This window comes from Odontesthes bonariensis, chromosome 10, assembly GCF_027942865.1.
Source record: "Odontesthes bonariensis isolate fOdoBon6 chromosome 10, fOdoBon6.hap1, whole genome shotgun sequence".
NCBI classification, from domain to species: domain Eukaryota; kingdom Metazoa; phylum Chordata; class Actinopteri; order Atheriniformes; family Atherinopsidae; genus Odontesthes; species Odontesthes bonariensis.
In genome coordinates, this window is record NC_134515.1 from 683,775 (window position 1) to 707,974 (window position 24,200).

A 24,200-nucleotide genomic window follows, 5' to 3' on the forward strand; every position below is an offset into this window, starting at 1 on the left:
ACGGGTGGAGACAGACAGGTGGAGACAGACAGGTGGAGACAGACAGGTGGAGGGACGGGTGGAGACAGACAGGTGGAGACAGACAGGTGGAGACAGACAGGTGGAGACAGACAGGTGGAGAGACGGGTGGAGGCAGAAGGGCCCTACCTGTACATCAGGATGACCACCAGCACCGACAGGATGATGGCAGCAGCTCCCGCCCCCAAACCGATCTGAGCAGCCAATGGGACGGGAGGAAGCAGGGAGTCGCTGTCGTACTGAACCAATCCCAGGTCCACCTGCAGGTTCCCCATGAACACCTGAGAGTGAGACAGGTCAACAGAGAGTGAGACAGGTAAACAGAGAGTGAGACAGGTAAACAGAGAGTGAGACAGGTCAACAGAGAGTGAGACAGGTCAACAGAGAGTGAGACAGGTAAACAGAGAGTGAGACAGGTCAACAGAGAGTGAGACAAGTCAACAGAGAGTGAGACAGGTCAACAGAGAGTGAGACAGGTCAACAGAGAGTGAGACAGGTCAACAAAGAGTGAGACAGGTCAACAGAGAGTGAGACAGGTAAACAGAGAGTGAGACAGGTAAACAGAGAGTGAGACAGGTCAACAGAGAGTGAGACAGGTCAACAGAGAGTGAGACAAGTCAACAGAGAGTGAGACAGGTCAACAGAGAGTGAGACAGGTCAACAGAGAGTGAGACAGGTCAACAAAGAGTGAGACAGGTCAACAGAGAGTGAGACAAGTCAACAGAGAGTGAGACAAGTCAACAGAGAGTGAGATAAGTCAACAGAGAGTGAGACAAGTCAACAGAGAGTGAGACAGGTCAACAGAGAGTGAGACAGGTCAACAGAGAGTGAGGCAGGTCAACAGAGAGTGAGACAAGTCAACAGAGAGTGAGACAGGTCAACAGAGAGTGAGACAGGTCAACAGAGAGTGAGGCAGGTCAACAGAGAGTGAGACAAGTCAACAGAGAGTGAGACAGGTCAACAGAGAGTGAGACAGGTCAACAGAGAGTGAGACAGGTCAACAGAGAGTGAGACAAGTCAACAGAGAGTGAGACAAGTCAACAGAGAGTGAGACAGGTCAACAGAGAGTGAGACAAGTCAACAGAGAGTGAGACAAGTCAACAGAGAGTGAGACAGGTCAACAGAGAGTGAGACAGGTCAACACAGAGTGAGACAGGTCAACAGAGAGTGAGACAGGTAAACAGAGAGTGAGACAGGTCAACAGAGTGAGACAAGTCAACAGAGAGTGAGACAGGTAAACAGAGAGTGAGACAGGTCAACAGAGAGTGAGACAAGTCAACAGAGAGTGAGACAGGTCAACAGAGAGTGAGACAAGTCAACAGAGAGTGAGACAGGTCAACAGAGAGTGAGACAGGTCAACAGAGAGTGAGACAGGTAAACAGAGAGTGAGACAGGTAAACAGAGAGTGAGACAGGTCAACAGAGAGTGAGACAAGTCAACAGAGAGTGAGACAGGTCAACAGAGAGTGAGACAGGTCAACAGAGAGTGAGACAGGTCAACAGAGAGTGAGACAGGTCAACAGAGAGTGAGACAAGTCAACAGAGAGTGAGACAGGTCAACAGAGAGTGAGACAGGTCAACAGAGAGTGAGACAGGTCAACAGAGAGTGAGACAGGTCAACAGAGAGTGAGACAGGTCAACAGAGAGTGAGACAGGTCAACAGAGAGTGAGACAGGTCAACAGAGAGTGAGACAGGTAAACAGAGAGTGAGACAGGTCAACAGAGAGTGAGACAAGTCAACAGAGAGTGAGACAGGTCAACAGAGAGTGAGACAGGTAAACAGAGAGTGAGACAGGTCAACAGAGAGTGAGACAGGTCAACAGAGAGTGAGACAGGTCAACAGAGAGTGAGACAAGTCAACAGAGAGTGAGACAAGTCAACAGAGAGTGAGACAAGTCAACAGAGAGTGAGACAGGTCAACAGAGAGTGAGACAAGTCAACAGAGAGTGAGACAGGTCAACAGAGAGTGAGACAGGTCAACAGAGAGTGAGACAGGTAAACAGAGAGTGAGACAGGTCAACAGAGAGTGAGACAGGTCAACAGAGAGTGAGACAAGTCAACAGAGAGTGAGACAGGTAAACAGAGAGTGAGACAGGTAAACAGAGAGTGAGACAGGTCAACAGAGAGTGAGACAGGTAAACAGAGAGTGAGACAGGTCAACAGAGAGTGAGACAGGTCAACAGAGAGTGAGACAGACAGGTAGTAAACTGTCCCAGGACCCTGAGTGGTGTGATCCCCCTGAACCTGAGGCAGCTGGCACCTTCTCTTACTTTAAGGCTTAAAACGTTGCGTGTCTCAGGTGTGCGTTACCTTGAGGCTGGGCAGATCGCTGCTGCCATGCTCGCTCATGGGCTGAACCTCTGGGGGTTCGCAGTACAGGTGGGTGCTGTCCAGGGTTTTCACCTCGCACTCTTGATCTCCAAGCCTGGCCGTGACTTCCTGCCTGGACATGGCTCTGGTCAGGTCCTGACCCTGAGGGACGCCATGACATCACGTCACATGCTTTGCAAACAGGACTCAGGGACGCGTGTATCCCTTTTCCAACCCAGTTTAGACTAAGCCACGCCCCCTTGCTGCCGACGCCAAGCAGCAGCTACCCGTACGCTATCATCGCCCGCCCGCCATCGTACCTTTACTGTGTAAAAGCAGTCATTTAGTAATGTTTATTTATTGTCATGACAGTGCTTGACTGGTCACTTTCTGTTAAATATTCTAGCGATTATCTCCTATCATACCCAAATATTTTAGTAATGTTAATAAATTGTCATGACAGCGTAGTTTGGTGTACTACGCCACTCTCTGTTAAATATTCTAAGACGCGATTATCTCCCATCGTATTTTTTTATATTCTTGAATTCGTTTTGGGAGGCAATTAAAAGATATTAAAGGCAAGCATTAAAGCATTTAAAAGAAACAGACAATAAGTACAGTATATCACAGAAGTAAGTCCAACGTAGACATTTTTTTAACAAAATTGAATCTGTCTTTTCATGGGACAATCCTTAAGAAATGACACTTTGCTACAGTAAAGTAGTGACTGTGCAGCTTGTATAACAGTGTAAATTTGCTGTCTCCTCAAAATAATTCAGCACACTGCTATTAATAGCTAGCCACTGGCAACATAAGTAAGTACACAGGGTAAATGAGGACATTGCAGAGCTGGTGGATGGTAGAGACTTTGCGCTCCTCCACCATCGTACTAGTTTCTGTTGGGTCAGTCTCTCGCTTCCCGACTCGGCTTCCGTACGGAAGTGGGCGTGGTTTAGTCTAAACTGGGTTGGAAAAGGGATACACGCCTCAGGAACACAGTCTGAGTATTACTCCACCTCCACGGCGATCACTCCTCCGGGTTTGAAACGGTACGGAGCGTCCGGATCTTCTCGGTTCAGAGGGAAGATCTGAGGGTTGGGATGATAGGTGAAGCTTTTACCCTGAGAGACAGAAATCAGACTGAATCAGATATCAGAGATGGGAAGTTGTTCCGTAAAGCCTCGCTCAGCAGAGCCTCGTCCTGATCTAGAGGATCAACCAGAACTTCTCTGGAGACACAGGGAACATCGGGAATCCAAGCCATCACAGATTCTCCAGGTGCCCAAAATAACAAATACAGGAAAAAACTTTGAAATAACACAAAAATCTGTAAAATCACAGATTTATTTTGCACAACAACAAAAAATATTCTTAACCTTGTAGCACCCAAGCATATGAATAATCATTGAAAAAAATCCTTTGGGCTCTTCTTGCATCTTTTTGGGTGGGAATAAACCAATATTTTTGGAATTGGGCTATTTTTGATCATTTCAGATTTCACAGATCTTTGTTGTGAAAAAGTGAAGCACATATAAAATGCAAAAAATGTAATGTGAATAAAAATGTAATGTGAATAAAAATGTAATGTGAATAAAAATGTACACGTGAATTTAAATAATGTAATGTTAATAAATAAATGTAATAATGTAATGTAAATAAAAATGTAATGTAAATAAAAAATGTGCACATGAAGCTAATAAAAAAATGCTAATGCTAAAAAAATGCTAATCATAATAATACAATTTGGAGAGCTGAGCTCCCGTTAGCGCTGTGAAAGGTGGACAAAGCAGAGCACACCAAACGAGAGCAGAACCAACTGGAACACACCCCCGCAAAGTAGAGTGTACTTCAGTGAGCCAAGAAAACGGTTGCTGTGACAACTGTCGGCACGTAAAATGTAATGTAAGAAATATTACACATAAATGTAAATAATGTATGTAAATTTAAAAAAATCAAATAATGTAATGTAAATAAAAATATAATGTAAATAAATAAAAAGCTTGTTGCATATCTGCAGCTGTGGGTGCTACATGGTTAAATGTGGAAAAGCCCGAGGTGGACAGGTGGCGACGTGGGTACCTTGATGCTCTCATAGTGAACTCTGACGTTATCCAGCTGAAGCCACACCCCTTTGACCTTGAGCTCCGGGGTCACTGCGGGGGTGGGGCAGGTCATCTGAGAGGGCGACCCCACGGAGCAGCGCTCCGACACCTGGAGGTCAGACAGGAAGGAAGCAGGCGGTCACACGGGCTGAACCAACACCCCAACACAAACAAAGAGTTCTAATTGGTTGGCTTGTTCCACCGTGGTCATGGTGCTGTTGAAGACCAGCTGCTGCTTGGCAGTAAGCAGAGCCAATCGTCTTCTCCGTTTCACCCTCTGAACCTCCAGAGGCTCCACCCACACAGATATGATCGGCTGCTGCACCACGTCCAGGTTCTGGCCCGACACCGTGATGATTCGCCCTCCCCTGAGGACAGGAAGTCGGCATCTTAATCAGCACGTGTGGTTATAACACGACACGGTACTGCTCAGTGATTGGTCCTTACGCGTAGAAGCTCTCAGCAGGTGTGACGTCAGTGATGATGGGGTCGTCAAGGTAACGGAAGGCAACATTTGGAACAGCCCGCTCAGCTTTACCAAATAAGACTCGAACTGGGACTCCACCACTCTGATTACTGGGAGAAGTCTGACACACCAGCGTGGTGTCACTGACCTCCTCCACACTGAGAGGACACAGGAGACAAGGACACAAGGAGACAGGAGACAGGAGACAGGAGACAGGAGACAGGAGACAAGGAGACAAGGAGACAGGAGACAAGGAGACAAGGACACAAGGAGACAGGAGACAGGAGACAGGAGACAAGGAGACAAGGAGACAGGAGACAAGGAGACAGGAGACAAGGAGACAGGAGACAGGAGACAGGAGACAAGGAGACAAGGAGACAAGGAGACAGGAGACAAGGAGACAAGGAGACAGGAGACAAGGAGACAAGGAGACAAGGAGACAAGGAGACAGGAGACAAGGAGACAAGGAGACAAGGACTCATCAACCAGACTGTTTCCTGCAGAAAGGTTCACCGACACATCTGCGTCGTAGTTTAACAGCTGGAGATACAACAGTAGTGTTTATAATAACAGTAGCTCTCTCAGAAGTTAAGTTAGTAGAAGTAGTTATGCTAGTAGGGTTAGTGGTTATAGTAGTAGGATTAGTGGTTACGGTAGTCGAAGTAGTTATGTTAGTAGGGTTAGTGGTTATAGTAGTAGAAGTAGTTATGTTAGTAGGGTTAGTGGTTATGGCAGTAGAAGTAGTTATGTTAGTAGGGTTAGTGGTTATAGTAGTAGAAGTAGTTATGTTAGTAGGGTTAGTGGTTATGGTAGTAGAAGTAGTTATGTTAGTAGGGTTAGTGGTTACAGTAGTAGAAGTAGTTATATTAGTAGGGTTAGTGGTTATAGTAGTAGAAGTAGTTATGCTAGTAGGGTTAGTGGTTATAGTAGTAGAAGTAGTTATGCTAGTAGGGTTAGTGGTTATAGTAGTAGAAGTAGTTATGTTAGTAGGGTTAGTGGTTATAGTAGTAGAAGTAGTTATGTTAGTAGGGTTAGTGGTTATAGTAGTAGAAGTAGTTGTGCTAGTAGGGTTAGTGGTTATAGTAGTAGAAGTGGTTATGCTAGTAGGGTTAGTGGTTATAGTAGTAGAAGTGGTTATGCTAGTAGGGTTAGTGGTTATAGTAGTAGAGGTAGTTATGTTAGTAGGGTTAGTGGTTATAGTAGTAGAAGTAGTTATGTTAGTAGGGTTAGTGGTTATAGTAGTAGAAGTAGTTATGTTAGTAGGGTTAGTGGTTATAGAAGTAGTTGTGCTAGTAGGGTTAGTGGTTACGGTAGTAGAAGTAGTTATGTTAGTAGGGTTAGTGGTTATAGAAGTAGAAGTAGTTATGCTAGTAAGGTTAGTGGTTATGCTAGTAGGGTTAGTAGAAGTAGTTATGCTAGTAGGGTTAGTGGTTATGGTAGTAGGGTTAGTAGAAGTAGTTATGTTAGTAGGGTTAGTGGTTATAGAAGTAGAAGTAGTTATGCTAGTAGGGTTAGTGGTTATGGTAGTAGGGTTAGTGGTTATAGAAGTAGAAGTACTTATGTTAGTAGGGTTAGTGGTTATGGTAGTAGTTATGGTAGTAGGGTTAGTGGTTATGGTAGTAGGGTTAGTAGAAGTAGTTATGTTAGTAGGGTTAGTAGTTATGTTAGTAGGGTTAGTGGTTATGTTAGTAGAAGTAGTTATGCTAGTAAGGTTAGTGGTTATGCTAGTAGGGTTAGTAGAAGTAGTTATGTTAGTAGGGTTAGTAGTTATGTTAGTAGAAGTAGCTATGTTAGTAGGGTTAGTAGTTATGGTAGTAGGGTTAGTGGTTATGTTAGTAGGGTTAGTAGAAGTAGCTATGTTAGCAGGGTTAGTAGTTATGTTAGTAGGGTTAGTAGTTATGTTAGTAGAAGAAGCTATGTTAGTAGGGTTAGTAGAAGTAGCTATGTTAGCAGGGTTAGTAGTTATGTTAGTAGGGTTAGTAGTTATGTTAGTAGAAGTAGCTATGTTAGTAGGGTTAGTAGTTATGGTAGTAGGGTTAGTAGAAGTAGCTATGTTAGCAGGGTTAGTAGTTATGTTAGTAGGGTTAGTGGTTATGTTAGTAGGGTTAGTAGAAGTAGCTATGTTAGCAGGGTTAGTAGTTATGTTAGTAGGGTTAGTGGTTATGTTAGTAGGGTTAGTAGAAGTAGCTATGTTAGCAGGGTTAGTAGTTATGTTAGTAGGGTTAGTGGTTATGTTAGTAGGGTTAGTAGAAGTAGCTATGTTAGCAGGGTTAGTAGTTATGTTAGTAGGGTTAGTGGTTATGTTAGTAGAAGTAGTTATGTTAGTAGGTGTGGAAGGGGCGTGGTGCATCAGGTGGAGAGGAGAGGTGGGAAGGGCTCAGAGGAGAGGGGGGGGGGGAGATGATTGGCACACCTGGACATCGTCGGCTAATCATCCTCCCCTTTATCAGTAGCGTGCTGGCCCAGGCAGAGGAGGAAGATGACCAGAACCAGAGGCGGCGGAACGGACGGAAGCCAGCGATCGTCTCGAGCATTCTGCCTTATAGCCTTGGTCATCGTGAATAAAAGAGTTACCCTTAAGAATTTGTCTCTGCGAGTGTGTTGGGAGAACCCACGGTGGCAACCAGACTTGCCACACTGGCGCCCAACTTAAACCAACACACAGGATGACAGAGCCGCAACAACCGGTGAACACGTTAGCAGAAATGCTAACGCAAATCGCCAAGATGAGCCACGATCAGGCCGCCGCAAACAGACAGCACCTGGCAGCGCTGCATACACCGGCAGAAAAGCAGACACGACTGCTGGAGGCGATGTTGTCCCAGGCGGGGGCAGGCGCACCAGGCCCCTCGCTCGCAGGAATGACTGTCCACAAGATGACAGCTGAGGACGATCCACAGTCATTCCTGGAGATGTTTGAGGAGACCGCGACGGCGTGGGCGGTACGATTGCTGCCACTGCTGTCGGGGGAGGCGCAGACGGCGGCGCTCCTGGCCTCCTGCCGAGGGCGATACCGGGACGTGAGGCGGGCTGTCCTGGGTCGCCTCGGCTTCTCCGTGGAAGACCATCGGCAGAGGTTCCGGGGGACAAAGCTGGGGCCCAACGACCGCCCGTTTGTCTACGCGCAGCAGTTAAAGGACGCAGCCACCAGGTGGCTGCAGCCCGGGGGTCGGCGGGGGAGAAGGGGATGCTGGAGACGGTGATACTGGAGCAGTTTATTGAGGGGCTCCCAAGCGGCACCTCGGCCTGGGTACGATGCCATCGCCCAGCGGACATGGAGACGGCCATTACGCTGGCAGAGGACCTGGCCGTACACTCCCATGACCAAGTGCTGGAGGTTCGGCCGACGCCGTCTGCCCGTCCCACACCGACACCCCGCAGGAAGTATCCACAGCCACCCGACCCACCCCGCTTCCCCGGACTAATCAACCTTTTGTTCTCCTCCCGCCACAGGGCCAGCGTGCTGCGGACACTGTCCTCAGCCCACAGACGGTCCCTCAAGCGGCAGGGCAGGACTGCTGGAGGTGTGGACGGCCCGGACACTTTCGCCGGGAGTGCCCCCTCATGGAGGTCGGTCAGGTGATCCGGGTTGTCGGCCCTGCAGCACCCTCCGCCGGTCCGGGAGGGACGTACAGCGTTCCGGGGAGGATTCAGGGGGGTACACATCAGGCAATGGTGGACTCGGGCTGCATGCAGTCCATGATTCACCAGAATCTGATTCGGCCCGGGGCTTTGATAGAGGCGAGCTGGGTGGATATTAAATGCGTGCATGGGGATATTCACAGATACCCTGTTGTGTCAGTGGAAATTCTATATAAAGGGAAAAAGCATAGTGTGAAGGCTGCGGTTAGCTCCCGCCTGGTGCACCCTCTTATTCTGGGTACTGATTGGCCGGGGTTTGATAAACTAGTGGGGCAGTGTGTGGGGGTGCGCTCACGACTGACAGGGACACGGGATATGTGCGCCGTGCTCAGTGGTGACGCAAGGTTGTCCGACGCTGCAGACGGGGAGGGGGAGCCGGCGGCGCCTCCACAGGAGGCTCCGCAGGTTCCGTGTTTGACTCCATGGAAGATTTTCCACTCCAACAGTCTCATGATGATACTCTACGCTTTGCCTTCGACCAAGTGATATGAATTGATGGTCGTGTGGTGCGCCCTGGCGCAGCGTTAACGTATCCACACTTTTCAGTACGGAGGGACAGGTTGTACAGAGTGAGGAGATAATTACCCAGTTGCTGGTCCCGAAAAGCCGCCGGGAAATGGTTTTCCAGGCGGCTCACTACAACCAGATGGCTGGGCATATGGGGTACGAAAAAACACTGAACCGTGTAATGGCCCGATTCTATTGGCCAGGCATTCGGGCAGACGTTCGGCGCTGGTGTGCGTCCTGCGCTGAATGCCAGTTGGTTAACCAACCGGCCATCCCGAGAGCGCCGTTGCGCCCGTTTCCGCTGATCGAGGTCCCGTTTGAACGGATCGGGATGGACCTCATCGGGCCATTTCACTGGAGCACACGTGGATATCGATTTGTGTTAGTCCTGGTGGATTACGCAACACGATATCCAGAGGCAGTGCCGCTGCGCAGCATATCTGCAAAGAGTGTGGCGCAGGCACTGTTTCAGGTTATCTCCCGAGTCGGGATCCCGAAAGAGATCCTGACTGACCAAGGCACACAGTTTATGTCACGAACACTGAGAGAACTGTACGGATTATTGGGCATCAAGTCTATTCGAACCAGTGTGTACCACCCGCAAACTGACGGCCTCGTCGAGCACCTAAATAAGACTTTGAAGTCCATGGTCCGTAAGTTTGTGCACGATGATAAGCCAAATTGGGATAAGTGGCTAGATCCTCTGCTGTTTACAGTGCGCGAGGTTCCCCAGGCCTCCACGGGATTTTCTCCCATTGAACTGCTGTTCGGCAGGAAACCACGCGGGGTTTTGGACCTGGTAAAAGAAAGCTGGGAGGAAGGTCCGAGCCCCAGCAAAAACGAAGTTCAGTACGTCCTGGACCTGAGAGCAAAACTCCACACACTGGGTCAGTTATCACGTGAGAATTTGCTCCGGGCCCAGGAACGTCAGCAGCGGCTGTACAACTGAAGGTAACGACGAGCTCCTGGATCGCCTTGGCACAGCTCGTTTTTTTTCACGACGCTGGATCTGACCAAAGGCTACTGGCAGATTCCCCTATCTCCAGAGTCCAAGGAAAAAACGGCCTTCTCCACTCCGTTCGGGTTGTTCGGGGCCCCAGCCACGTTCCAACGCCTCATGGACCGGATGCTGCGCCCACATGCTGCATATGCTGCCGCCTACCTGAATGACGTTATCATCCACAGCAACAGCTGGGCGGAGCATGTGCAGCAGGTGGCCGCGGTGCTCGAGTCACTGAGGCAGGCGGTATCTCGGGTACCACTTGGGTGGCGGGCAGGTGCGTCCACGGGTCGACAAGACAGCAGCGATTGCAGCCTGCCCGAGGCCCAAGACAAAAAAAGGAGGTGAGGCGGTTTTTGGGGCTGGCTGGTTACTACCGGCGTTTTATTCCCAACTTCGCCGAGCTGACCAGCCCCTTGACCGACCTCACCCGAAAGGGTGCCTCAGATCCGGTCCAGTGGACGGAGCTGTGCCAGGTGTCGCTTGAGAGGGTTAAACAGACCCTCTGTGGGGAGCCTCTTCTTCACACTCCTAACTTTTCTCTCCCGTTTATTCTGCAGACTGATGCATCGAACAGAGGGCTGGGGGCCGTTCTGTCCCAGCAGGTGCGAGGTGTCGACCGCCCGGTGCTCTACATCAGCAGGAAACTGTCTGAGAGGGAGGCCAGGTACAGCACCGTGGAGAAGGAGTGCCTGGCCATCCGGTGGGCGGTCGATGCTCTGCGGTACTACCTGTTGGGACGCCCATTCACCCTCTGTTCGGACCATGCTCCCCTCCAGTGGCTCCACCGCATGAAGGATACTAATGGCCGGATCACCCGTTGGTATCTGGCCCTGCAGCCTTTTAAGTTCAAGGTGGTCCATAGGCCGGGGGCGCAGATGGTCGTGGCCGACATCCTTTCCCGCTCCCACAAGGAGGGGAGGGGGGGTAGGTTAGGCCGGACGGCTCCCCGGCCTAAGTCGGGCGGTGGAGGTATGTGGAGGGGGGCGTGGTGCATCAGGTGCAGAGGAGAGGTGGGAAGGGCTCAGAGGAGAGGGGGGGGGGGAGATGATTGGCACACCTGGACATCGTCGGCTAATCATCCTCCCCTTTATCAGTAGCGTGCTGGCCCAGGCAGAGGAGGAAGATGACCAGAACCAGAGGCGGCGGAACGGACGGAAGCCAGCGATCATCTCGCGCATTCTGCCTTATAGCCTTGGTCATCGTGAATAAAAGAGTTACCCTTAAGAATTTGTCTCTGAGTGTGTTGGGAGAACCCACGGTGGCAACCAGACTTGCCACAGTAGGGTTAGTAGAAGTAGTTATGTTAGTAGGGTTAGTGGTTATGTTAGTAGAAGTAGTTATGGTAGTTTGTTTGCAGCAGATCAGCAGTGGTGGCTGCACAGGACTCACATGTAGCAGGGCTGTAAGCCCAGAAAGGCCCTCAGGTCCGACGTTTGTCCCGTCAGTAGCTGCTTTCCTCTGATGGTGAGCCTGGTTCCTCCAGAGACCGGACCTTTATCAGGAACCAGATTCAGCAGCTGAGGGTCCTGCAGAGTCAGTCAGACATGGAGGAAGCAGTTAGACATAAAGAAGCTGAGAGAATCTGAGCTTTTGATGTAGATACTCAACCGTTGTGGGTCAAAGTCGACAAACAGCAAATATATGGCAGCAACAGAAGATGTGACAGAGCCAAACTGGTGTGCGTCCTCAGAGAGGACCGGTTCAACATGTGGAGATGCAGAACTCATTCTTACCTGATAGGTGAACATCTGTGTTGACATGCCAGGTGGAGTGGTTCCCACGGTAACCAACGCAGGCCCCTCCCTCTGCCTCCCACTGGGCTGCAGCTCACACACAACCCTAACATTAAGATTAAGATTAAGATCCGATTTATTGGTCATGCATACACACGTCCTCCGCTTTTAACCCATCCAGGTTTGCACCTGCTGACACAGTCAGAGACAGATGCCAACCTGGAGCGGTGGGCAGCCATTCAGCGCCCGGGGAGCATGGGGGTACGGTGCCTTGCTCAAGGGCACCTCGGCCGTGACAAGGAGGTGGACTGACACCCCTCCAGCTATCAGTTCCAACAATCTTTTTTGAGTGGCGAGAGTAGGATTCGAACCACCAACCTTCCGGTTATTGGACGAACGACTCTAACCACTGAGCCATGGCCGCCCACAAGTGAGGAACCAGGTGAGCGTTAGAGAAGCCTCCAGAAGCAGAGGATGGCAGCTGTATTGTTTAACCCTAACCCTAGGACACCTGGGTTTAGTTTTCCTTCCCCTGCTACCTTCAGATGAACTGTTTAACCCTAACCCTAGGACACCTGGGTTTAGTTTTCCTTCCCCTGTTACCTTCAGATGAACTGTTTAACCCTAACCCTAGGACACCTGGGTTTAGTTTTCCTTCCCCTGTTACCTTCAGATGAACTGTTTAACCCTAACCCTAGGACACCTGGGTTTAGTTTTCCTTCCCCTGTTACCTTCAGATGAACTGTTTAACCCTAACCCTAGGACCCCTGGGTTTAGTTTTCCTTCCCCTGTTACCTTCAGATGAACTGTTTAACCCTAACCCTAGGACACCTGGGTTTAGTTTTCCTTCCCCTGTTACCTTCAGATGAACTGTTTAACCCTAACCCTAGGACACCTGGGTTTAGTTTTCCTTCCCCTGTTACCTTCAGATGAACTGTTTAACCCTAACCCTAGGACACCTGGGTTTAGTTTTCTGTCCCGTTACCTTCAGATGAACTGTTTAACCCTAACCCTAGGACACCTGGGTTTAGTTTTCCGTCCCCTGTTACCTTCAGATGAACTGTTTAACCCTAACCCTAGGACACCTGGGTTTAGTTTTCCGTCCCCTGTTACCTTCAGATGAACTGTTTAACCCTAACCCTAGGACACCTGGGTTTAGTTTTCCGTCCCGTTACCTTCAGATGAACTGTTTAACCCTAACCCTAGGACACCTGGGTTTAGTTTTCCTGCCCGTTACCTTCAGATGAACTGTTTAACCCTAACCCTAGGACACCTGGGTTTAGTTTTCCTGCCCGTTACCTTCAGATGAACTGTTTAACCCTAACCCTAGGACACCTGGGTTTAGTTTTCCTGCCCGTTACCTTCAGATGAACTGTTTAACCCTAACCCTAGGACACCTGGGTTTAGTTTTCCTGCCCCTGTTACCTTCAGATGAACTGTTTAACCCTAACCCTAGGACCCCTGGGTTTAGTTTTCCGTCCCCTGTTACCTTCAGATGAACTGTTTAACCCTAACCCTAGGACACCTGGGTTTAGTTTTCCTGCCCGTTACCTTCAGATGAACTGTTTAACCCTAACCCTAGGACACCTGGGTTTAGTTTGCGTGTTACCTGGTGGAGATCTGGTATCCTTCAGGCTGGGGCACGCACTGAACACCTGCCACCGTGACTCCGCCCACCACGTCCTGGTACCTCATTCCTAGGTTTGACCCTGAGATCGTCACCAGGACTCCGCCCTCCAAAGGCCCAGAGAGCGGCAGCACCTGCACACAGACTCGGTTTGAGCGGTTTCCATGGCAGCAGGACGCCTGAGGGCGGACGGACGGACTCACCGCTGTGATCCTAGGCGGCGGACAGGTGTCTGCAGGTACGCCGGAGCACGACTGGTTGTACGCGCAGCTGGGGGCGGGGCTTCCTGGGCACCACACGCAGCCGTACTCCTCCGGCACCGCCCTGCACTGCGAGCAATCCGATTGGCCGGCCGAGCAGTCGTACAGCTGGACTGAAAGTTGATGAAATACAGACGAACACGATCAAAACTGTAGTTTCTCTGGAGAACCTGGAGAACCTGGAGAACCTGGAGAACCTGCAGAACCTGCAGAACCTGGAGAACCTGCAGAACCTGCAGAACCTGCAGAACCTGGAGAACCTGGAGAACCTGCAGAACCTGCAGAACCTGGAGAACCTGGAGAACCTGGAGAACCTGCAGAACCTGCAGAACCTGGAGAACCTGGAGAACCTGCAGAACCTGGAGAACATGGCCCAGGTCTCCTTAAAGAAACTAAAACAGAAACAGGTTCTTACGTCTCAGTCCCGGTGAGGCATCGATGCGTCTCTGAGCCCGAAGAAGATGGACGGGAGCCGAGTACAGCAGCTGGGTGGCAGCAAACTGGAACTGCAGAGGGTGGAGGACAGGTGGAGGCAGAAAGGTGGAGGACAGGTGGAGGCAGTCAGACAGGTGGAGGACAGGTGGAGGACAGGTGGAGGCAGTCAGACAGGTGGAGGACAGGTGGAGGCAGAAAGGTGGAGGACAGGTGGAGGCAGTCAGACGGGTGGAGGACAGGTGGAGGCAGAAAGGTGGAGGACAGGTGGAGGCAGTCAGACGGGTGGAGGACAGGTGGGGGCAGAAAGGTGGAGGACAGGTGGAGGCAGAAAGGTGGAGGACAGGTGGAGGCAGAAAGGTGGAGGACAGGTGGAGGCAGTCAGACGGGTGGAGGACAGGTGGAGGCAGAAAGGTGGAGGACAGGTGGAGGCAGTCAGACGGGTGGAGGACAGGTGGAGGCAGTCAGACGGGTGGAGGACAGGAGGAGGCAGTCAGACGGGTGGAGGACAGGTGGAGGCAGAAAGGTGGAGGACAGGTGGAGGCAGAAAGGTGGAGGACAGGTGGAGGCAGTCAGACGGGTGGAGGACAGGTGGAGGCAGAAAGGTGGAGGACAGGTGGAGGCAGTCAGACGGGTGGAGGACAGGAGGAGGCAGTCAGACGGGTGGAGGACAGGAGGAGGACAGGTGGAGGCAGTCAGACGGGTGGAGGACAGGTGGAGGCAGTCAGACGGGTGGAGGACAGGTGGAGGCAGTCAGACAGGTGGAGGACAGGTGGAGGCAGTCAGACAGGTGGAGGACAGGTGGAGGACAGGTGGAGGCAGTCAGACAGGTGGAGGACAGGAGGAGGACAGGTGGAGGCAGTCAGACGGGTGGAGGACAGGAGGAGGACAGGTGGAGGCAGTCAGACGGGTGGAGGACAGGTGGAGGCAGTCAGACGGGTGGAGGACAGGTGGAGGCAGTCAGACAGGTGGAGGACAGGTGGAGGACAGGTGGAGGCAGTCAGACAGGTGGAGGACAGGAGGAGGACAGGAGGAGGCAGTCAGACAGGTGGAGGACAGGTGGAGGACAGGTGGAGGACAGGTGGAGGCAGTCAGAAAGGTGGAGGACAGGAGGAGGACAGGAGGAGGACAGGAGGAGGACAGGAGGAGGCAGTCAGAAAGGTGGAGGACAGGAGGAGGACAGGTGGAGGACGGGTGGAGGCAGTCAGACAGGTGGAGGACAGGAGGAGGACAGGAGGAGGCAGTCAGAAAGGTGGAGGACAGGAGGAGGACAGGAGGAGGCAGTCAGAAAGGTGGAGGACAGGAGGAGGACAGGTGGAGGACGGGTGGAGGCAGTCAGACAGGTGGAGGACAGGTGGAGGACGGGTGGAGGCAGTCAGACAGGTGGAGGACAGGTGGAGGCAGTCAGACAGGTGGAGGACAGGAGGAGGACAGGAGGAGGCAGTCAGACAGGTGGAGGACAGGTGGAGGACAGGAGGAGGACAGGTGGAGGACAGGTGGAGGACAGGAAGAGGACAGGAGGAGGCAGTCAGACAGGTGGAGGACAGGAGGAGGCAGTAAGACAGGTGGAGGACAGGTGGAGGACAGGTGGAGGACAGTTGGAGGCAGAAAGGTGGAGGACAGGAGGAGGCAGTCAGAAAGGTGGAGGACGGGTGGAGGCAGTCAGACAGGTGGAGGACAGGAGGAGGCAGTCAGAAAGGTGGAGGACGGGTGGAGGTGTTACCTGATGGCTGCTGCAGGTGAAGGTGTGGGTGTTCTCAGGCGTTCTCTCCACAGCAGCCGTCAGGTTGAACTGAACTCCTTCGATCTCTATGATGCACACGAACTGAGCTTCGTCCTGAAGATCAAACAGTTCCCAGAGTTATTCTTCATCTAATGAAACATCTTAGAAGATCAAACAGTTCCCAGAGTTATTCTTCATCCAATAAAACATCTTAGAAGATCAAACAGTTCCCAGAGTTATTCTTCATCCAATAAAACATCTTAGAAGATCAAACAGTTCCCAGAGTTATTCTTCATCTAATAAAACATCTTAAATAAGAGAAAAAAATCCAGTTCCTTGTGTTAGACATGTTTCTGTTTATGTATTTAGCAGACGCTTTTATCCAAAGCGAGGGTATAACATTACAGCTAACGTCAAAGCTAACAATAAGCTACATAGAAGGAAAGCACCAGTCAGACTCAGAGGTCAGAGGGCACAGGGTAACCAGTGGAGCTAAACCGTAAACCAGAACCACTTTGGACCCAGGTTATAAATGGACATTATACCCCCCCCCCCTCAGGGGACATAGCCCACCAAACACGTCGACAGGATGGTCAGACTCCCATCGGATGGTGGAAGGTAAACGGGACATTTCCACAGAGACACACTGACAGCAGGTGAGTCTCACCGTGTAAACGTCCAGATTCCGACCCAGCAGAACCACCGTGGTGCTCAGGCCCATGGGCACTAAGGCAGGACTCTTCAGGGAGAAGATCAGAGGACAGGAAGTGGGACCAGGAGAGTCCTGCAGGCAGACAGAAGGCAGAGTGAGACGGAGCATCGGTCAGACGGACGGACGGCCGGCTGGACGGTGGTCTCACCCTCTGGTTCTGGATGATGTTCTGGTTCGGGCAGTTCTGCTGGTGAGTGCACAGCTGATCCAGAGGACACCAGTTACAGCTCCACACGGTGCTGACACAGGCCAAACACCTGAAACACACATCAGCATCAGAATAACGCCTTCCTCTGCAGAGCCGGCCCAAGGCATATGCCAACTACGCGGTCACTTAGGGCCACCAGGGGGCCCCAGAGAGCACCGAGACGTTGTGATAAAAAAGTAAATATATATATGAAATTAAAATAACATTGAATAATTTAAACGAAATTGTATTACACCACAAAAAAAATTAATTTTGACAAAATATAATACTAGGTTAATTTATGCCTCCTGTTGGCTGCTGCCACCGTTGGGCAAATTATTTAAGTATTGTATTTATTATTTAAGTATTTAATTTTGATTACAACTTTATTTTTCTGTAAGATAATGTGAATGTCATTTGATTCTATTTTGTATTTGTATTTTGAACATTTTGCACACCATTGCAGATCTGAAAGAAATGAAACTATTTAACGTGTTTACTATAAATGCAGTCTCCAGCCTGCTGATGTTACTTTCAAATAGTTAAATTAATAAGTCATACTTATACATCACTCTTTATGTAGAAGTTAATTAAACCATATTTATGAGTTTGCTGACACCTGTATAATGTAAGAGGATTACAAATAATGCTAATGATTGTGGGTCCGTTACACACATAACAGTGTAGCCTGTGGAATAATGAGGCATCTGGAGCTGAGGTGATGGTAGGGGGGCCCCAAATGAAATTCTGCTTAAGGCCCCATAAAGGCTTGGGCCGGCCCTGTTCCTCTGCAGTGACCGGGTGTTACTGCGTGTTCCCGGGTGTTCCCGTGTTCCCGGGTGTTCCCGGGTGTTCCTGGGTGTCTTACTGGGAGCTCTGGTTCAGGCGACTCACGGCTCCACAGTCGTAGAAGGTCATGTTTCCCGTGGTGATGCTGACCTGGCTGAACATCAGGGAAACGGGCAGGATCATGTGATCTGCAGGCAGGAAGTGAGGGCAGTCAGTGGGCAGGTCAGAAACTTTAACTTTTTTTAAGTTCCCGGATGCATACCAGATTCTCCTAAATGTTGGGCATGCATCATGAGGTTACTACTCATACTCAAACTACCCAAGATGCAACGTAACGTGACGTCGCCGATCGTCATTTCCTGTCAAAACGGCAGTTTCAAGCTAGCTACAACGAGGGTAGGTTCACTTCCTGTTTTCAAAACAAAAGCACCAATTGTATGGTAATGGCTTTCCCTATGATAAAAGGCAACGGGTATTTTATTTTGTGAAAATAACAGGAAGTGCGTTAGCTCGCTGCAACTAGCTTTAGTAGCGCCGAATTCGTGGGAACAAAATTGTAAACAGCCGGTATTTTGTCAGGTTTTCAACACGTTGGGGATCTAAACGACTACTTTCTCACCTGAAAATGTTTCAAATGTTGCTAAAGTTTACAGAGTTTAGAGCTTAAGAGAAATCAGCTTCAGGCCGGCTGATTTCGGCTCGGGCAGGAGCGCAATGCATTGTGGGTAAACGCTCTGCATACTGTCTGATCGATCAGTATGCAGTATGTAGTGTGTAGTATGCAGTATGCAGTATGTAGTATGTAGTATGTAGTACGCAGTCTGCAGTATGAAGTATGTAGTATGTAGTATGTAGTATGCAGTATGTAGTATGTAGTATGCAGTATGTAGTATGTAGTATGCAATATGTAAAATGTAGTATGCAATATGTAGTATGTAGTATGCAGTATGTAATATGCAGTATGTAGTATGAAGTATGTAGTATGTAGTATGTAGTACGCAGTCTGCAGTATGAAGTATGTAGTATGTAGTATGCAGTATGTAGTATGTAGTATGCAGTATGTAAAATGTAGTATGCAATATGCAGTATGTGGTATGCAATATGCAGTATGTGGTATGTGGTATGTAATATGTAGTGTGCAGTATGTGGTATGCAGTATGCAGTATGCAGTATGAAGTATGCAGTATGTGGTATGTAGTATGCGGTATGTAGTATGCAGTATGCAGTATGCGGTATGAAGTATGCAGTATGTGGTATGTGGTATGCAGTATGTGGTATGCAGTATGTGGTATGCAGTATGAAGTATGCAGTATGTGGTATGTAGTATGTGGTATGCAGTATGTGGTATGCAGTATGTGGTATGCAGTATGTGGTATGCAGTATGCAGTATGCAGTATGAAGTATGCAGTATGTAGTATGTAGTATGTGGTATGCAGTATGTGGTATGCAGTATGTGGTATGCAGTATGTGGTATGCAGTATGTGGTATGCAGTATGTGGTATGCAGTATGCAGTATGAAGTATGCAGTATGTAGTATGTAGTATGTGGTATGCAGTATGTGGTATGCAGTATGTGGTATGCAGTATGAAGTATGCAGTATGAAGTATGTAGTATGTGGTGTGCAGTATGTGGTATGCAGTATGTGGTATGCAGTATGTGGTATGTAGTATGTGGTATGCAGTATGAAGTATGCAGTATGTGGTATGTAGTATGTGGTATGCAGTATGAGGTATGCAGTATGTGGTATGTAGTATGTGGTATGCAGTATGTGGTATGCAGTATGAAGTATGCAGTATGTGGTATGTAGTATGTGGTATGCAGTATGTGGTATGCAGTATGTGGTATGTAGTATGTGGTATGCAGTATGTGGTATGCAGTATGTGGTATGCAGTATGTGGTATGTAGTATGTGGTATGCAGTATGTGGTATGCAGTATGTGGTATGTAGTATGCGGTATGTAGTATGCAGTATGAAGTATGCAGTATGTGGTATGTAGTATGCGGTATGTAGTATGCGGTATGTAGTATGCAGTATGCAGTATGCAGTATGTGGTATGCAGTATGTGGTATGTAGTATGTGGTATGTAGTATGCGGTATGTAGTATGCGGTATGTGGTATGCAGTATGCAGTATGCAGTATGAAGTATGCAGTATGTAGTATGTAGTATGCGGTATGTAGTATGTAGTATGTAGTATGTAGTATGCGGTATGTAGTATGTAGTATGCGGTATGTAGTATGCAGTATGCAGTATGAAGTATGCAGTATGCGGTATGTAGTATGCGGTATGTAGTATGTAGTATGCAGTATGTAGTATGCAGTATGCAGTATGCAGTATGCAGTATGAAGTATGCAGTATGCGGTATGTAGTATGCGGTATGCAGTATGCAGTATGCGGTATGAAGTATGCAGTATGTAGTATGCGGTATGCGGTATGTAGTATGCAGTATGTAGTATGCGGTATGCAGTATGTAGTATGCAGTATGTAGTATGCGGTATGAAGTATGTAGTATGCAGTATGTAGTATGCGGTATGCAGTATGCAGTATGAAGTATGCAGTATGCGGTATGTAGTATGCGGTATGTAGTATGCGGTATGTAGTATGCAGTATGCAGTATGAAGTATGCAGTATGCGGTATGTAGTATGCGGTATGTAGTATGCAGTATGTAGTATGCAGTATGTAGTATGTGGTATGCAGTATGCAGTATGCAGTATGAAGTATGCAGTATGCGGTATGTAGTATGCGGTATGCAGTATGCAGTATGCGGTATGAAGTATGCAGTATGTAGTATGTAGTATGCGGTATGTAGTATGCAGCATGTAGTATGCGGTATGCAGTATGTAGTATGCAGTATGTAGTATGCGGTATGAAGTATGTAGTATGCAGTATGTAGTATGTGGTATGCAGTATGCAGTATGCAGTATGAAGTATGCAGTATGCGGTATGTAGTATGCGGTATGTAGTATGCAGTATGCAGTATGCGGTATGAAGTATGCAGTATGTAGTATGTAGTATGCGGTATGTAGTATGCAGTATGTAGTATGCATTATGTAGTATGTAGTATGCAATATGCAGTATGTAGTATGGAGTATGCAGTATGCAGTATGTAGTATGTAGTATGCAATATGCAGTATGTAGTATGGAGTATGCAGTATGCAGTATGTAGTATGGAGTATGCAATATGCAGTATGTAGTATGTAGTATGCAGTATGTAGTATGTAGTATGCAGTATGTAGTATGTAGTATGTAGTATGCAATATGTAGTATGCAGTATGCAGTATGCAATATGCAATATGTAGTATGCAGTATGCAGTATGCAGTATGTAGTATGCAGTATGTAGTATGTAGTATGCAATATGTAGTATCAAGTATGTAGTATGCAGTATGCAGTATGTATAATGCAATATGCAGTATGTAGTATGCAGTATGTAGTATGCAGTATGCAGTATGTAATATGCAGTATGAGTATGCAATATGTAGTATGCAGTATGTAGTATGCAATATGTAGTATGCAGTGTGTAGTATGCAGTATGCAGTATGTAGTATGCAGTGTGTAGTATGCAGTATGCAGTATGTAGTATGTAGTATGCAGTATGTAGTATGTAATATGTAGTATGTAGTATGTAGTATGCAGTATGTAGTATGTAGTATGCAGTGTGTAGTATGCAGTATGCGGTATGTGGTATGTAGTATGCAGTATGCAGTATGCAGTATGCGGTATGTAGTGTGTAGTATGCAGTTTGTAGTATGCAGTATGCAGTGTGTAGTATGCAGTATGTAGTATGCAATATGCAGTATGTAGTATGCTGTATTTAGTATGTAGTATGCAGTATGTAGTATGTAGTATGCAGTGTGTAGTATGCAGTATGCGGTATGTGGTATGTAGTATGCAGTATGCAGTATGCAGTATGCGGTATGTAGTGTGTAGTATGCAGTTTGTAGTATGCAGTATGCAGTGTGTAGTATGCAGTATGTAGTATGTAGTATGTAGTATGCAGTGTGCAGTATGCAGTATGTAGTATGTAGTATGCAGTGTGCAGTATGCAGTATGTAGTATGCAGTATGTAGTATGCAGTATGCAGTATGCAGTATGTAGTATGCAGTATGATTATGCAATATGTACTATGCAGTATGTAGTATGCAGTATGCAGTATGCAGTATGTAGTATGCAGTATGCAGTGTGTAGTATGTAGTATGTAATATGTAGTATGTAGTATGTAGTATGCAGTATGTGTATGCAATATGTAGTATGCAATATGCAGTGTGTAGTATGCTGTATTTAGTATGTAGTATGCAGTATGCAGTATGTAGTATGCAGTATGTAGTATGTAGTATGCAGTATGTAGTATGCAGTATGCAGTATGTAGTATGCAGTATGTAGTATGTAGTATGCAGTATGCAGTATGTAGTATGCAGTATGCAGTATGTAGTATGTAGTATGTAGTATGCAGTATGCAGTATGTAGTATGCAGTATGTAGTATGTAGTATGCAGTATGCAGTATGTAGTATGCAGTATGCAGTATGTAGTATGCAGTATGTAGTATGCAGTATGTAGTATGTAGTATGCAGTATGCAGTATGTAGTATGCAGTATGCAGTATGTAGTATGCAGTATGTAGTATGTAGTATGTAGTATGCAGTATGTAGTATGTAGTATGTAGTATGCAGTATGTAGTATGCAGTATGTAGTATGCAGTATGCAGTATGTAGTATGCAGTATGTAGTATGTAGTATGCAGTATGCAGTATGTAGTATGCAGTATGCAGTATGTAGTATGCAGTATGTAGTATGCAGTATGCAGTATGTAGTATGTAGTATGCAGTATGCAGTATGTAGTATGCAGTATGTAGTATGCAATATGTAGTATGCAGTATGTAGTATGTAGTATGTAGTATGCAGTGTGTAGTATGCAGTACGCAGTATGCAGTATGCAGTATGCAGTATGCAATATGTAGTATGCAGTATGTAGTATGTAGTATGCAGTGTGTAGTATGCAGTATGTAGTATGTAGTATGTAGTATGTAGTATGCAGTGTGTAGTATGCAGTATGCAGTATGTAGTATGCAGTATGTAGTATGTAGTATGCAGTGTGTAGTATGCAGTATGTAGTATGCAGTATGTAGTATGTAGTATGCAGTGTGTAGTATGCAGTATGTAGTATGTAGTATGTAGTATGTAGTATGCAGTGTGTAGTATGCAGTATGCAGTATGTAGTATGTAGTATGCAAATCTATAAGGCTAAATATCAACATAAATCAGCAAAATAATAAAATGACGCAAACCTTAAAACCACCTAGGAATCAATCACCTATGATGTCAGAATTCAAAACAGTTGACCAAAAAACCATAGAAGAAACAGTCCAGCATCTTAAACCATCGACATCCTGTCTTGACACAATGCCATCTGACTTCTTTAAAACTATTGTAAGCTCTGTCCAAACAGATTTGCAGCAAATGATAAACTGCTCACTTCAATCAGGCACGTTTCCTAAACCCTTAAAATTAGCTGCCATCAAGCCACTCCTAAAAAAGACAACATTGGATGCTTCCATTTTAACCAACTACAGACCCATCTCAAATCTTCCTTTTATAGCCAAGATTGTTGAGAAAGTGGTTTTTAATCAACTCAGTAACTTCTTGAACTCCAGTGGACTCCTTGACAAATTTCAGTCAGGCTTCCGACCTCACCACAGTACAGAAACGGCTCTTATTAAAGTGTTAAATGACATAAGGTTGAACACTGACTCAGGCAAGGTGTCAGTTCTGGTATTGTTGGATCTCAGTGCTGCATTTGACACTGTGGATCACAGTTTACTGCTGAACAGGTTGGAAACCTGGGCAGGACTCAGCGGGACAGTCCTAGAATGGTTCAGGTCCTACTTGGAGGAGCGGAGTTATTTTGTGACTATTGGAAGTAATCAATCTGATCGAGTGGCTATGACATGTGGAGTTCCTCAGGGGTCAGTTCTTGGACCCCTTCTGTTCACCCTATACATGCTGCCTCTGGGTCAAATTCTGAAGAACTCTAAAGTCAACTACCACAGCTATGCAGATGACACACAGATATATCTGGCACTGTCTCCAGATGACTGCAGTCCTATAGAGTCATTGTGCGACTGCTTAGAGTAAGTCAAAAAGTGGATGAACCTAAATTTCCTTCAGTTAAATCAAGAAAAAACTGAGGTCATTGTGTTTGGCAACAGAGAGAAGAGGTTTGCTGTCAGTAAACATCTTGAGTCACTGTCTCTAGAAACTAAACACCAAGTCCGGAACCTCGGCGTGCTGATAGACTCAGACCTGACCTTCAACAATCATATCAAATCAGTCACCAAATCAGCCTTTTATCAACTTAAGAACATATCCAGAATGAAGGGTTTCATGTCCCAAACAGATCAGGAGAAGCTGATTCATGCTTTCATCTCCAGCAGACTTGACTACTGTAACGGTCTTCTGACTGGACTCCCCCAAAAGAGTCTCAAACAGCTGCAGCTCATTCAGAACGCTGCAGCCCGAGTTTTAACCAGAACAAAGAGATCACATCACATCACCCCAGTTCTCAGGTCTTTACATTGGCTCCCGGTCAGATACAGAATAGATTTTAAAGTTCTGCTGCTCGTCTACAAATCACAGAATGGTTTAGGTCCAGAACACATGAATGACATGCTAGCAGAGTATAAACCCAGCAGAGCTC

The 24,200-nt window shown here is 47.6% G+C and overlaps 1 protein-coding gene across 3 annotated transcripts in view; it reads right to left on the reverse strand.

Annotated features, from left to right (window-relative positions):
- The window catches only part of plxnb3 (plexin B3), a 153,573-nt gene that overhangs the window by 52,641 nt on the left and 76,732 nt on the right, over positions 1 to 24,200 (reverse strand). For all 3 annotated transcript variants that reach the window (XM_075475875.1, XM_075475876.1, XM_075475877.1), the window contains 15 exons: positions 17,590 to 17,698; positions 16,683 to 16,791; positions 16,490 to 16,606; positions 15,823 to 15,936; positions 14,083 to 14,173; positions 13,611 to 13,780; positions 13,390 to 13,541; positions 11,781 to 11,886; positions 11,437 to 11,573; positions 4,877 to 5,053; positions 4,632 to 4,797; positions 4,407 to 4,538; positions 3,344 to 3,448; positions 2,328 to 2,489; positions 148 to 299 (listed from right to left, as the gene is read on the reverse strand). In XM_075475875.1, coding sequence (XP_075331990.1) covers positions 148 to 299; positions 2,328 to 2,489; positions 3,344 to 3,448; positions 4,407 to 4,538; positions 4,632 to 4,797; positions 4,877 to 5,053; positions 11,437 to 11,573; positions 11,781 to 11,886; positions 13,390 to 13,541; positions 13,611 to 13,780; positions 14,083 to 14,173; positions 15,823 to 15,936; positions 16,490 to 16,606; positions 16,683 to 16,791; positions 17,590 to 17,698 — 1,999 coding nt within the window. The remainder of the gene's footprint in view (positions 1 to 147; positions 300 to 2,327; positions 2,490 to 3,343; positions 3,449 to 4,406; positions 4,539 to 4,631; positions 4,798 to 4,876; positions 5,054 to 11,436; positions 11,574 to 11,780; positions 11,887 to 13,389; positions 13,542 to 13,610; positions 13,781 to 14,082; positions 14,174 to 15,822; positions 15,937 to 16,489; positions 16,607 to 16,682; positions 16,792 to 17,589; positions 17,699 to 24,200) is intronic.